This window comes from Phalangium opilio, unplaced genomic scaffold, assembly GCF_054372755.1.
Source record: "Phalangium opilio isolate 3A_F unplaced genomic scaffold, DU_Popi_V2 ptg000081l_1, whole genome shotgun sequence".
Lineage (NCBI taxonomy): Eukaryota > Metazoa > Arthropoda > Arachnida > Opiliones > Phalangiidae > Phalangium > Phalangium opilio.
Genome location: NW_028324188.1, coordinates 452,576 through 465,452, shown reverse-complemented (window position 1 = coordinate 465,452; position 12,877 = coordinate 452,576). Strand labels below are relative to the sequence as shown.

General features: G+C 39.7%; 1 protein-coding gene across 3 annotated transcripts; it reads right to left on the bottom strand.

The window, feature by feature from the left end:
- Positions 1-4,612: 4,612 nt before the first annotated feature.
- LOC149653807 (uncharacterized) lies at positions 4,613-12,380 on the bottom strand. 3 transcript variants are annotated; one of them, XM_089846717.1, is made up of 5 exons: positions 7,788-12,380; positions 7,049-7,536; positions 6,867-6,995; positions 6,557-6,796; positions 4,613-6,306 (listed from the first exon to the last, which is right to left on the bottom strand). In XM_089846717.1, exons 1-4 carry the CDS (start codon positions 7,897-7,899, stop codon positions 6,788-6,790), a joined length of 738 nt encoding a protein of 245 aa, XP_089702843.1. In that variant the 5' UTR covers positions 7,900-12,380; the 3' UTR covers positions 4,613-6,306; positions 6,557-6,787. The 3 variants fall into 3 exon arrangements, with proteins under 3 accessions (XP_089702843.1, XP_089702841.1, XP_089702842.1); XM_089846715.1 differs by having other exon boundaries at positions 6,557-6,758; XM_089846716.1 differs by having other exon boundaries at positions 6,867-7,536.
- Between the last annotated feature and the right edge of the window lie 497 nt (positions 12,381-12,877).

Genomic DNA, 12,877 nt, shown 5'->3' with positions numbered 1-12,877 from the left:
AGGTTACATTAGTTTACAATCTTACTTAGTTTAAATGATGTGTAGCGAGAAAGCGAGTTTTACTTACTTATATTTTCGCCCCCGGTTGCCATTTTTATTACTGAAATTAAAGGGAAAGTAAACTGAACACTTAGAAGGATCCAAACCGAAAAAAACGATAAATATATCTCATTCAAAGCCGAATCTAGTTTGCCTTTTCATCGCGACACGAGCGCATTTCTCTAAATTTCTACCAGAATAGAATATTCCTTTCAAGCGCTGGAAGTTAGTCCTTCCAATGCTTGAAGATACACCCGATTTCCATAACAATTTTATATAGGCCTACTTGAAAACAATTCTAAATTCCAGGACATTATCCCTTTTTTTCTAAAAACGGCAAGGGAAAATATTAAAAAAATAAATGACCTTTTATTTAAAATTAATTACCATTTCTGACTGAAGCCGCGAGGGATTGTTTCAACTAAACCCGTGGGGGTAAGGGGCTCTGGCTAGCAGACGCCTCTAAAAATGGCGGAACAGTAGTCCTCGTTTTAGATAAGGGGGGCCATTCTTTTAAGGTTTAATGCGCGGACCTTTTCCTTTAACCTAATATAAACTCCATTGATCTAAATTTGTTTTAAATTTACCTAAAAATAATCCCTTTTACCTAAATTAATGCAAATTAAACTTAACTAAAAAAAAACTACATTGATCTAAATTAATTTTAAGTTTCCCAAAAATAACCCCTTTAACATAAATTAATGTAAAATTAATAAAAATAAAATAATCTCCATTAATCTAAATAAATTTTAAATTAGCCTAAAAATAATCAATTTAACCTCAATTAATTTGAAAGAAACTTAACTAAAAGGAACTAAATCAATTAAAATATTTCCCTTAGCCACAATTTGAAAAAAAAAAAAAAAAAAAAAAAACTTTAAAACAACGAACCTTTGGAACAGTTGAGCGGCTCGAACCTCTTCGAGGGAACTAAGAGGGGTAAAAATTTGACTTCCATCTCGCTTTTTAGCGCCTGCGCTCTAGACTAAGGGGGATTTTGAGAGTGCGCAGAGACGCCAATGAATTAACCCCCCCCCCCTCAACCTTGTACGTACCGACCGTAAGGGTTGCCCAAGGCTCCCTTTTTGTTACGTCAAAGCTAGTTTAATTCTGCCCCAAATGAGATTTTGTAGAAACGCTAATTGGAAGCCGACAAGGCTCAACGCTAAGCCTAAACCACGTGGTAATACCGGATAGCTAGGGTAAAAATGGAGAGCCGACAGGCAAGAATGAAGCCAATACGCGCTAATCACGATACACAATGATCCAAACAGCTAACCTTAAATTAGGCGACAATTCACCACTACAACTTGGAATCCTTCCCATAAATAAAACCTTAGGAATTCCGTATTAACTAATAATTAAGTTAAGTTTACCTAAATCATGGTTTAAACCATTCTAATTAAATCCAAAAATTGCCCCCAATTTCGATATAAAAGAACCTTCACATAATAAATACAAATGAAACAACTAATAATGGGCTAAATAAGTTTACCTTAATCATGGTTTAAACCATTCAAATTAAACCCAAAAATGACCCTAATTACGATTATAAAATATTGTTGAAAAGAAAGGTTGAGCTTACCACTTCGGAGTTACGTTGGAGAAAGAAAGAATGAAATGTGAATTTCCATAATGCTTCGAATTGTAGGAGTCGACCGCCAGGGGGAAGGAAGGAAAGGAAAAATAGACCTTAAAAATAGGCCAAAAAAGGCGGGAATGTCATATTTTTTTAAGGGAAGAAGGAATGGCTTGGAGGAAACAGACCTGTGAGATGGAGTTGAAACGAAATCCTCGAAGCGTTACGGTAGGGTCGACGTGTCACCTCTTTGGTGTCATTTTTTGGCCTATAGATAGTTTTCACACATGGAGGATTCATACCATTTACACCAGGAGGCCGGGCTATCTGGCGAACAAAAACCCGTCTGCTTTTTAAAAACCAAAAACAAAATAAAACAGCGTAAAAACACGATAAAAAGCTTTTTGAGAATAGGGGTGCGATTCACCTGCACAGTGATAAATTTTTTATATCAGGCGTTATGATTTTTCAGCGTTACGCTCGTAACGCAAACCTCATAACGCAAATTTTAAATATCACTCTGAAATGCGATTCAACGACATTTGCGCTATCTAGCGGGGATAACTTAAAGCGTTAACAAAGAAAATAATTTTTGGCCAGGCTGGGAAATAGCACACTTCCTCTGGTCCAAAACCAGTTTATTAATTGCTTGGACTAGTTTTTTAATTCAAGAAGTGGGGGTTACTGGTCCTCGGGACCAGTTTATTAATTGCAAATCTATTGGAGAGCAAAGGCTGGGACCACTCCGGAGACCAGTAAATGATTTCAGACACTAGGGGGTCACTGGTCCAAAGGACTAGTTTAAAAAATATCCTTATTTCCCAGCCTGTTTTTGGCGCCAAAAATTTGAATTTTGTCGTCTGCTTGCGAAAATTCAAACAATATTGACGGAATAATCATATTTAAAAATACCAACAAGCCGGGAGTGTGGCGCACTCCTGTAAGCCAAGCTACTGGGCGGCAAAGTTTGAGGGAATACGACACATGTCGGCGATCCTACCCTATAGGTGCCGACTGCCCCGTGTCCGCCGGAGGTGACTTGACCCCCACACCCCGTCCGTCACCTCCCAAGTAAACCTCATTTCCTTCCCCTGCTTACACTCCTACTGAAACCTGAATAATCACATCCTTGCCGCGGTCCATAGACCCTATCGCATTGAAACCTCAAAAAAAAAAAAAAAAAAAATACCAACAATGCCTAGAAAACGTGGGAAGAAGGTTTATGAAGAGCAACTGAATATGTTGCTAAGTTTTAGGGAAGAAAATAAAGACGTAGGCATAGTAATAGGAACTTTTAAATTCTCAAAAATTAATTATGATTAAAGATGGAATCAGCTAGTCGCAACGCGAGTGGCTAAATAAAGTGCGCCTCTTTTTAATGTAAAAAGGAACTAAAACAGCAATATTGTGGAAAGTGTTGCAATAAATGAGCTAATTAGCATTAATTTGGAAAAGGTAGCGACATTAAAGGGTAAAAACTTATCCAATTTAGTATATTGGAAAAAGGGGAAATTTATTCAGTTGATAAAACTAGAACAAAAACAAACGCACATTTAGCCGCTTATGCCGCAACGAAACTCGCGGCACGAAGGTAGTGCAGCAGTGGAAAAAAGTAAGCCATTAACCAATACCATAAGTTCATAAAATATGTTCTATAAGTTTGTCACTGGTTACTGAGAAGTGACGTAGGGGAAACGTCATAGATTCTCGTAAAGTGACGCCTGGTGAAGGGCTGTCAAAGGCTTAATACAGACTAAAAAGGAAGATGGACTGCTAAACCGCGTGTAGTCAATTCTCACGTTGTTCCCGATCTACCTCTCAGTAAGCCTCTAGCATTACGAAGTATAGGCAGTGTCATACTTATGAAACATATCTTATAAACTTACGCCAATACTAATATTACGTGCAGAGAAACAAACTTTCAAGGACGCGTCTCCATGCTGTACAATATTCCTCACGCCACGAGATACCACTAGTGGCATCCCAAGTTCACTGCGTGTGAGAGGCTAGCCAACTCTAGCGGTGTCTCTAGGCGTGAGGGTAATTAAATATGCGCATTGGAATTATTATTCAGTACTAATAAATAGCTTCTTATAATAAAATAGCAACATATTAAATCGATTATAAGTATTGAACTTACACTTCAATAAAAGCAGAAAACAAATGCTTACTTTACTATCGTTTGAAATAATTGTGGGCCTTGGCCCGCAGAGCCTCAATTAAACTATTATAGTCAGTGGTAGTTAACCGAAAAAGCATTCGAAAATAGTTTTTTCCGGCAGTTCAAACGCTTGGGTATCATCTCTAAAAACTCTTTCTCTATTTAAATTTGTTCTTTCCTCAATTTAATCAGCGCGCAATAATTGAACAAGCATCACGGAGGGCAGCCATTTTGAATTTTTGCGGGTAAAATATCGGGAAAACTTCTTATAACGTTCGTGATAGACCTATAACGCCAGCAAACGGATGGCGATACGATATCCCCGACATTTGACGTTATGATATCGCGTGATATCAACGCCGACACGTGAATCGCATTTTTTGAAATTTAACGCAAAGTGATATCATAACTCAAGTTTTCTTGCGTTAAAGCCATAACGCATGCCTGCTGAATCGCACCCTTGTTCTACTAGAGATACGGGGATGTCCTTTGATTATGTTACAGTCCTATTTGCCCCCCATCCAACGATAATAATAATAATGGGGATCGAGTAAACAGGGGCCGAGTAATTCAGGAAAATGCCCAATTTGGGGTAGCATCTCATTTATAGTTAGAAAGTTACTTTACACTAAACTTTCGAGGCTCGAAACTCTGCTGGTTCTACACTTTTAACGTGCGGGGTTTTTGAACTCGGACTTTCCTATGAATGCCTTAAATTTAAATGGAAATTTAACGATATTACCAAATCAAAATTTACCCCTAACTTCCTTTAATCATCAAATTATTCCAAATGATTTTAACTAATATTGAAATTAAAGAAAATAAAACGTCTGTAGAAATTGAAGGTATTATTTTATTAATATAGGTTCATATTCCCTTTAAAGGGCAAGTCTATTTTAAAATTCACTTTTAAATACAATTTAATTTTTAGGTAGGGGGTAGATTTATCTTTAAAATAAAACAAGTTACGTTAAAATTGGTTAAGATTACACAAAGATACAAATTTTTGAAATTATTTAAAATCCAGCACAGGTTCACCCAAATTTTTTTTAAATATTCCAAATTGGCAAGGTTTATTTTCTTTCCTCCTCCTAGGTCATAAGTAGTGGCAGTGATGCGTAGAATTCCCAATTAAAATATAGCATGGAGTACCACTAATTAATTAGTCGCAAACTTACTGAAGTACTTGAACTTGAGCCATGAAAGTTTGGAACTTGTCTTTGCAAGCTTGAAAGAGAGCTTGAATGTTGGAGGAAGGATTGAGGTTGGAATCGACGACGCTTTTATTATCAAATTGCAGTTTTTCGGCATCCAAGTACTTGACTTCCTTCTGCAAACGTTCCAATTCCGATTGCAATTCCTCCATTTCTTTGTTGCTCAGTTTCATCCACAATCAGTTCGCCATTCAACGTCTTTTCTTCGCTCGACTCTGGCTGGGCTTAGGTATAATTAACGGTTCAATCGCGGTGGTACGGGTACTTGATTATTTCCGTAATTGTTTCTTCTTTCGTCCTACGGGAGAAGAAGTCGTTGTCGGGTGACTTCTCTTACGGAGATCATTGATCTCAGGTTCGTCACTAGAGAGACTGCTACTTGAAAATTTTCTCGCTAGGCGTCTTTTTGGTCCTGGAGCCGCGGATGAGGTAGTCGGATGACCTCGTTTTTCCGGTTCGGACATTCTATCTTCACGTGCTTAGTTTTCGAAGAGCCTTTTTCCTAGGTCTGATTTTTTCTGTTGTCTTTGTTGTAGGACGATTTCTTTTCGTTCTTACAGCTGTAGGAGTAAATTTGGGAATTACTTGGGTTGTCGTTGGGGGAGGTAGAGGTCCTTGAGGCAATGGCTCGCTTACTGGATGCGTCTCTCCTTGATTGACAATGGTTTCCTGTGATTCCCTTTCCGGTTGGATTTCTTCCGGTTGATGTATTTCTTGCTCTTGAGTTTTCTTTTTCGGGACTGTCCAGAAATCGGACTCGGCGTATCCGAGTCTTCATTTTCTTCCAGTGGAACTTCTGGAGTCTGGTACAGCTTTAGTTGAGACATGTTTATGGGCCCTGTTTTCTGTCCAGAAATGATATCTTCAAGGATTTAAACAAGAGGACTTGTTTTTTCCACGCTCTTGAAAGGGCCAGTCCATTTTAATCAGGGTTTGGCCATTCGACCCAGTGATTTGCGTTCGATAGGGGGTGAGTTAGTTTCCACACTATCATTCCGACGTCGAATTCCAGATCTTCCCTCCTGAGATCATAATATTTCCTTCCGTTTTGCTTGAGCCAGTTTCGAGAAGGTCTTCGTTAACTTCCATTGGTCCTTTAGGATCTTCAATGTCTCGGATCTGTCTTCAAACTCTTCGAGGGCCATACCGATATCGATATCCCAAGGGAGCCTTGGTTCTCTTCCCATATTGAGGTAGAATGGAGATCTTTTCGTCGTCTCATGTGGAGCTGAATTTATCGCGAAGGCGAGGGCGTTTAAAGTTTCGTCCCACGTTCGGTGATTGTTCCAGGGTTCGTACGGAACCTGGATATCCTGGATATGGAAAATGGGGGAAAAAGTCGGGGATAAGTCAGGGATTTAAAACATTTTCCTAAAAAGTCAGGGATATGTCAGGGATTTCGTTTGGCATATCAAACCATTCTTCATGCAATGCTAAATATGAGCCAGGTGTGATGAAGTAGGCTTTGGTAAACACCTTAAAATGGTCAGGGATATAGGCAACATTTGGTCAGGGATAACCTGGAAAAGTCAGGGATTTTCAATGTAAAAATTTCGTACGAACCCTGTGTTCTTCACGTAGATTGAAATGGTCTCTCCAAGTACGCGATTAACTCTCTCAGTGATGTTAGACTGTGGATGATATGGAGAAGTGTGGATGGGTCCAATGTTGAATAACTTGCACGTGTCGTGCCATAGAGATGACACGAATTGGGTTCCTCGATCGCTCAGGATCTGTCTTGGCGCTCCCCATCGCCAGACAAGTTCTTTAAGGGGATTAATTCGACAAACTTGGTCATATAGTCTGTGAATATGAGCAGATATTTATATCCTCTTCGGCTGATGGGAAATGGCCCCATGATGTCTACTCCTACCTTGTCGAATGGTCCAGTCGGAACTGTGGATATCATAAGTCCTGGAGTTTTCCAGTTGCTGATCTTGTATTGCTGGCAGAGGACGCATTCTTTGACGTATTGTCTGACGTCCTTGTCCAGGTTGGGCCACCAATATCTATGTCCGACTTTCTCTCGTCTTGTAATTTCCTCGGTGTGCGGAAAGAGGATGGTCGTGTAGAAGTCTCATGGTTTCCCTTCGGAGAGATCTTGGTAGATAGATTCTTGCTGGAATGCTTTCCAGACGCTTTTCTATACATCAAGTTGTTGACCATCTCGTAATCTAAGTGTTCCGGAGGATTGCCTTGTCGTAGTTCTATGATTTCTCGGATAATAGGGTCTTCTCCTTGGGCGGTAATGATGTCATCGCAGTTGAAAATGTGAAAGTTTGCATGTGGATATGCAGGAAGAACGTACGCATGGTGAGAATGATCAGATGGCACATTCGAGTTTTCGGATGACGCTTCTTGATTTTCCTCTTCCACGGTGGAGCCAACTGACATTGCACAGTCCAATCGGAGCTCTTGAAAGGGCATCTGCGACGGTGTTTTCGACTCCTTTCTTGTGTTGGACTTTGAAGTCGAAAGTTTCGAGATACATCGCCCATCTGACGAGTTTAGAGTTCGGTTCTTTGACAGGGTTCGTACGGAACCTGGATAAGTCAGGGATACGGAAAATAGGGGAAAAAGACAGGGATTAAAAACATTTTCCTAAAAAGTCAGGGATATGTCAGGGATTTCGTTTGGTATATCAAACCATGCTTCGAGCAATGCTTAATACGAGCCAGGTGTGATGAAGTGGGCTCTGGTAAACACCTTAAAATGGTCAGGGATATTGCGAAAATTTGGTCAGGGATAACCTGGAAAAAGTCATAGATTTTGATAGTAAAAATTTCGTACGAACCCTGTTTGAGTCCGAAAAGCCATTGTAGTGCTTTATGGTCGGTTACGACGGTGAAGGTCTGCTTTCCAGGTACGGGCGGAAATGTCCTATGGCCCAGTTTATCGCGAGACATTCCTTCTCGGATGTGCTGTAATTTGCTTCGGCATTCCTTAGATTTCTGCTGGCGTAGGCGATTGGAACTTCAATTCCGTCTTGGATCTGTGACAGCATTGCTCCTAGGCCTGCATCAGAGGCGTCCGTTGTTAGGATGCTTCCATCGATTCTGGCTTCCAAAGGGCTGGATTACAGGAGAACGCCACAACTTGTACGCTGCTAAAGCGGAGAGCCGCAGATGGCTTCCTTGATCTTCTGGAATGCTTCCTCTTGAGCGGGACCCCATTCGAACTTGACACCTTTCTTCTTCAACTGGTTGAGAGGAGTGGCTATCTTCGAATAGTGTGGTATAAATCGGTGGTGCCATGCGGCCATTCCAAGGAATCGTTGGAGTTCATTGTTTCAGCGTCTTCGGCTGGGGAAAATTCTTGATGGCTTCCACTTTGGACGGATCTATGTAGATACCTGTTTCGTTGATGACATGTCCCAGGACTACCGCTTCTGACTGGGCGAATCGGCATTTCTTCAGCTAAAGAGTAAGGCCGGCGTTCTTCAATTTGGTCATGACATATTCCAGAGCGTTCTTCCGCTCCTTCCAAATTTCGGATGCTATCAAGATGTCATCTAGGTTTACGACGATTGAGAAATTTTCCCCATCTCGGAAAACTTCATCCATCAGACGCTGGAAGGTACTTGGCGCGTTGCAAAGTCCAAAAGGGGAGAACGTTGAATTCATACTTGCCAGCATGAGTGGTGAAGGCAGTCTTGGGGGCGCTTCCTGGCTCCATCTCAACTTGCCAATATTCAGATTTCAAGACCAAAGCCTTCCATATTTGACGGGTCTGGAAGGCTGATCAAGCTAGCTGACTCGTCTGGAACGTCTTCGGTTTGGACTTCACTTGGGATGTCGTTACTTGGTACCATATGGTAAGTTTTCTTCGGTCTTCCAGGCCCTCCAGTGCGAATTAATTTTGGTCTTCCAGACGACGAAATACTTCACTCCTCCACCCATACATGGTTGCAACTCGCGTGGGTCCGCACACATCGGTGTGTATGATCTCCAATAATTCAGTTGTTCGGCGGCCTTCCACAGATTTTGGAAATGCATGTTTTCCCATGATGAAAATGTCGCGAGTTTCCAGGTTTTCGTCCTTTTTCAGCTTTAGGCCGCGAACCATGTCCTTCCGTGCCATGTCTTTCAAATGTTTCTCGTTTACGTGTCCTAGTCGCGATAATGCCAGTTCTCCAGGTTCGATTTTGGTCGGGGATATCTCGGTTTGCGCGGCGGCGTTCGCTACTTCTGAATTTTTTCTCAAGAAATATAAATCTCCAATACGATCGGCACCATGGCTATCGTTTCTCCGTCATTTTTCTGGATGAATGCGCGTTCGACTTCTTGAAGAGTACGTCGTAACCTTTGTTAGGTAATTTTCGATACGGACATTAGGTTTGTTGTAAGATCCGGTACCAGAAAGTGTCGGTTCCAAACTCTGAGTTCTTCGAGTCTTCCCATTCGTTGCTTGAATCTTTGTGGAATCATTATTAGCTAAATTTAGCGCCTTGTCAACTTCTTGAAGACTTTGAAAGATTTCTTCCTTTGATGTCACGTGTGAAGTAGCTCAACTGTCCAAGCACCAGTTGTCTTCTTCATTTCTGTCGGTGGATAAGGCGAATTCTTCGGAGTCCTTCGCGCATTCAGTTACCGCATTTGCCTTCTCTTCAGCTGTTCCGGCTTTTTCTTGAACGAATTTGAAGTATTTCGCGCAATCCGACGCTTTATGACCCGGTTTGCGACAACGATGGCAGTTGTATTTGAACGGGACTGTCTGCTCGCTCGCAGCTTGCTTTCCAGGGTTCAACCCTTTGCCTTCGTTGGCTTTCTACGAGGATTCTGCTTAAACGCTACCAGAGCATTTTGGACTGTGTCACTTTCTTTTGACTTTCTCGCGTCAGCTTCCTCGATGACTTTGATTTTCAAGGCTTCAGGGTCTGGAAGATGGTTGCGCGACTCGATCGCGCACCTGAAGTTCTCTAAACTCGACGGTAAGCTGTATAGAAGCATTGCCGCCTCTATTGATCGAGGTGAAAACACCTCGATCCTCCTACGTCTCGATGTTCAGTTTTTATTTTTTTATATTTATTTGAAAAACAGATTTACTTAAAGAACCCTTCAAACTAAGTAAGATAGTAAACTAATGTAACCTAACTTGTTTACGTTAGCTAAACGTTTCTTTATCGTTATATAAAGATTATGAAAGACACATAGTGGACAGGATTAAAAATGGAAAGAAACTAGCGGAGGTTTAAAAAAGAACGAAGGCTTATAATTTTTTGGGTTTGGATTCTTCTTAGTGTTCATTTTACTTCCCCTTTAATTTCAGTAATAAAAATGGCAACCAGGGGGCGAAGAAAAAGGCAAGTAAAACTCGCTTTCTCGCTAGACGATTCGTTTACAACTCATCTATTTTTTATTTCTTATTTTTATTATTTTTTTTTTTTTTTTTTTTGAAAAACAGATTTACTTAAAGCACCCTTTCAACTAAGTAAGATTGTAAACTAATGTAACCTAACTTGTTTACGTTAACTAAACGTTTCTTTATCCTTATATAAAGAATATACAAGACTCATCGTTGATAGGATGAGATATGGAAAGAAAATTTCCGAAGTTTTTTATTATACGCCGAATGGGAATAGGCTCGTGAGTTATACTGTAATTTAAAGGCCGAGTTCCACAAAATGGGTTAACTGAGTAAATGAAGTAAAAAAATGGACTGAAAAAGGAAAACTTCAATTTCAAAATTAAGAAATATATTAACGTTTAAAGCTTTGATTTAATCGAAATTTCTAATAATTGATCTTTTTTTTTTGCAGTTAAAAAAGTAAACAATGGCCTGACAAAGGACAATTTTAATTTCAAAATTAAAGAATTTATAAACGGTGGAAACGGGGAACACACGTTGGGCGGGTAGCGAAACCGTAAGTGCTAACTGGTGTAGACCAGTTTAGTAGCTGGTAACATTGGAATGAGAATAATTTGACCTATCACATCCCGAATGTTGAATCCTCAAAGCTCGGCTGTTCGGTTTTTATTTTTTTATTTTTTTGAAAAACAGATTTACTTACAGAACCCTTCAAACTAAGTAATATTGTAAACTAATGTAACCTAACTTGTTTACGTTACCTAAACGTTTCTTTGTCGTTATATAAAGATTATATAAGATACATAGTCGATCGGACTAAAGATGATAAAGAGATATCGGACGTTTTTTACTATACGCCAAATGGGAATAGGCTCGTGAGTTATACTGTAATTTAAAGGCCGAGTTCCAACGAAAAGGATTCTAGCAAACTGAGCATCGGAATCAAGTCTGCTTGCACGGTCGTTGACCGTATCAAAAAAGGGAAAGAGAATGGGGGAAAGCGCGTCGAGTTCTTACGTTATACTGTAAAGAACGTAAACTAATCTGACCTAACTTGTTTACGTTAACTAAACGCTTCTTTATCGTTATATAAAGATTATAAAAGGCACCTAGTTCATAGGATGAAAAATGGGAAAGAAATTATAGAAGTTTTCTACTTAGCACCGAAAGATGGAAAGAGAGGGAGACCTCCGAAAAGAGGAGGGAGACCGCCGAAGGACGGAAAGAGAGGAGAGAGACTCTTTATGGTTATATAAAGAATATAAAAGACACCTAGTTCATAGGTTGAGAAGTGGGAAAGAAATTATAGAAGTTTTTTACTTCGCACCGAAAGATGGAAAGAGAGGGAGACCTCCGAAAGACGGAAAGAGAGGGAGACCGCCGAAAAGAGGAGGGAGACCTCCGAAAGACGGAGAGTTAGGAGAGAGACTCGTGAGTTCTTGCGTTATACTGTAATTTAAAGGCCGAGTTCCGGCAAAAGGGGTTAACTGAGTCAATGAAGTAAAAAATGGATTAGTTAAGGAAAATTTCGATTTCAAAATTAAGAAATATGTTAACGAAGGATGTGGAGAGAAAGACTATTGGGTCAATGAAAAAGAGGATATCGAAACCGTAAGTGCTAACTGGTGTAGACCAGTTTAGTAGCTTTGATTTTATCGAAATTTCTATTAATTGATCTTTATTTTGCAGTTAAAAAAGTAAACAATGGCCTGACTAAGGACAATTTTAATTTCAAAATTAAAGAATTTATAAACGGTGGAGTAGGGGAACGCAGACGGTGGGCCAATGAAAAAGATATCGAAACCGTAATAATAATTTGACTTATCACATCCCTAATGTTGAATCCTCAAAGCTCGGCTGTTCAGTTTTTATTTTTTTATTTTTTTGAAAAACAGATCCAATCAGAGAACCATTTAGACTAGGTAAGATTGTAAACTAATGTAACCTAACTTGTTTACGTTAACTAAACCATTCTTTATCGTTATATAAAGGATATGTAAGGGAGCTTTTCCATAGGTATAAAGACGGAATAGAAATAATAGAAGTTTTCTACTTTGCGCCGAAGGACGGAAAGAGACCGCCGAAGAGAGGAGGGAGACCGCCGAAAGACGGGAAGAGAGGAGAGAGACTCGTGAGTTCTTGCGTTATACTGTAATTTAAAGGCCGAGTTCCGGCAAAAAGGGTTAACTGAGTTAATGAAGTAAAAAATGGATTAGTTAAGGAAAATTTCGATTTCAAAATTAAGAAATATGTTAACGAAGGATGTGGAGAGAAAGACTATTGGGTCAATGAAAAAGAGGATATCGAAACCGTAAGTGCTAACTGGTGTAGACCAGTTTAGTAGCTTTGATTTAATCGAAATTTCTAATAATCGATCTTCATTTTGCAGTCGATAAAGTAAAAAACGGACTAAAAATGGAAAATTTTAATTTCAAGATTAAGAAATATATTAACGAAGGAATTGGAGAGAAAGAATATTGGGTAAAAGAAAAAAAGGATAGAGAAACCGTAAGTGCTAACTGGTGTAGACCAGTTTAGTAGCTTTGATTTAATCGAAATTTCTAATAATCGATCTTC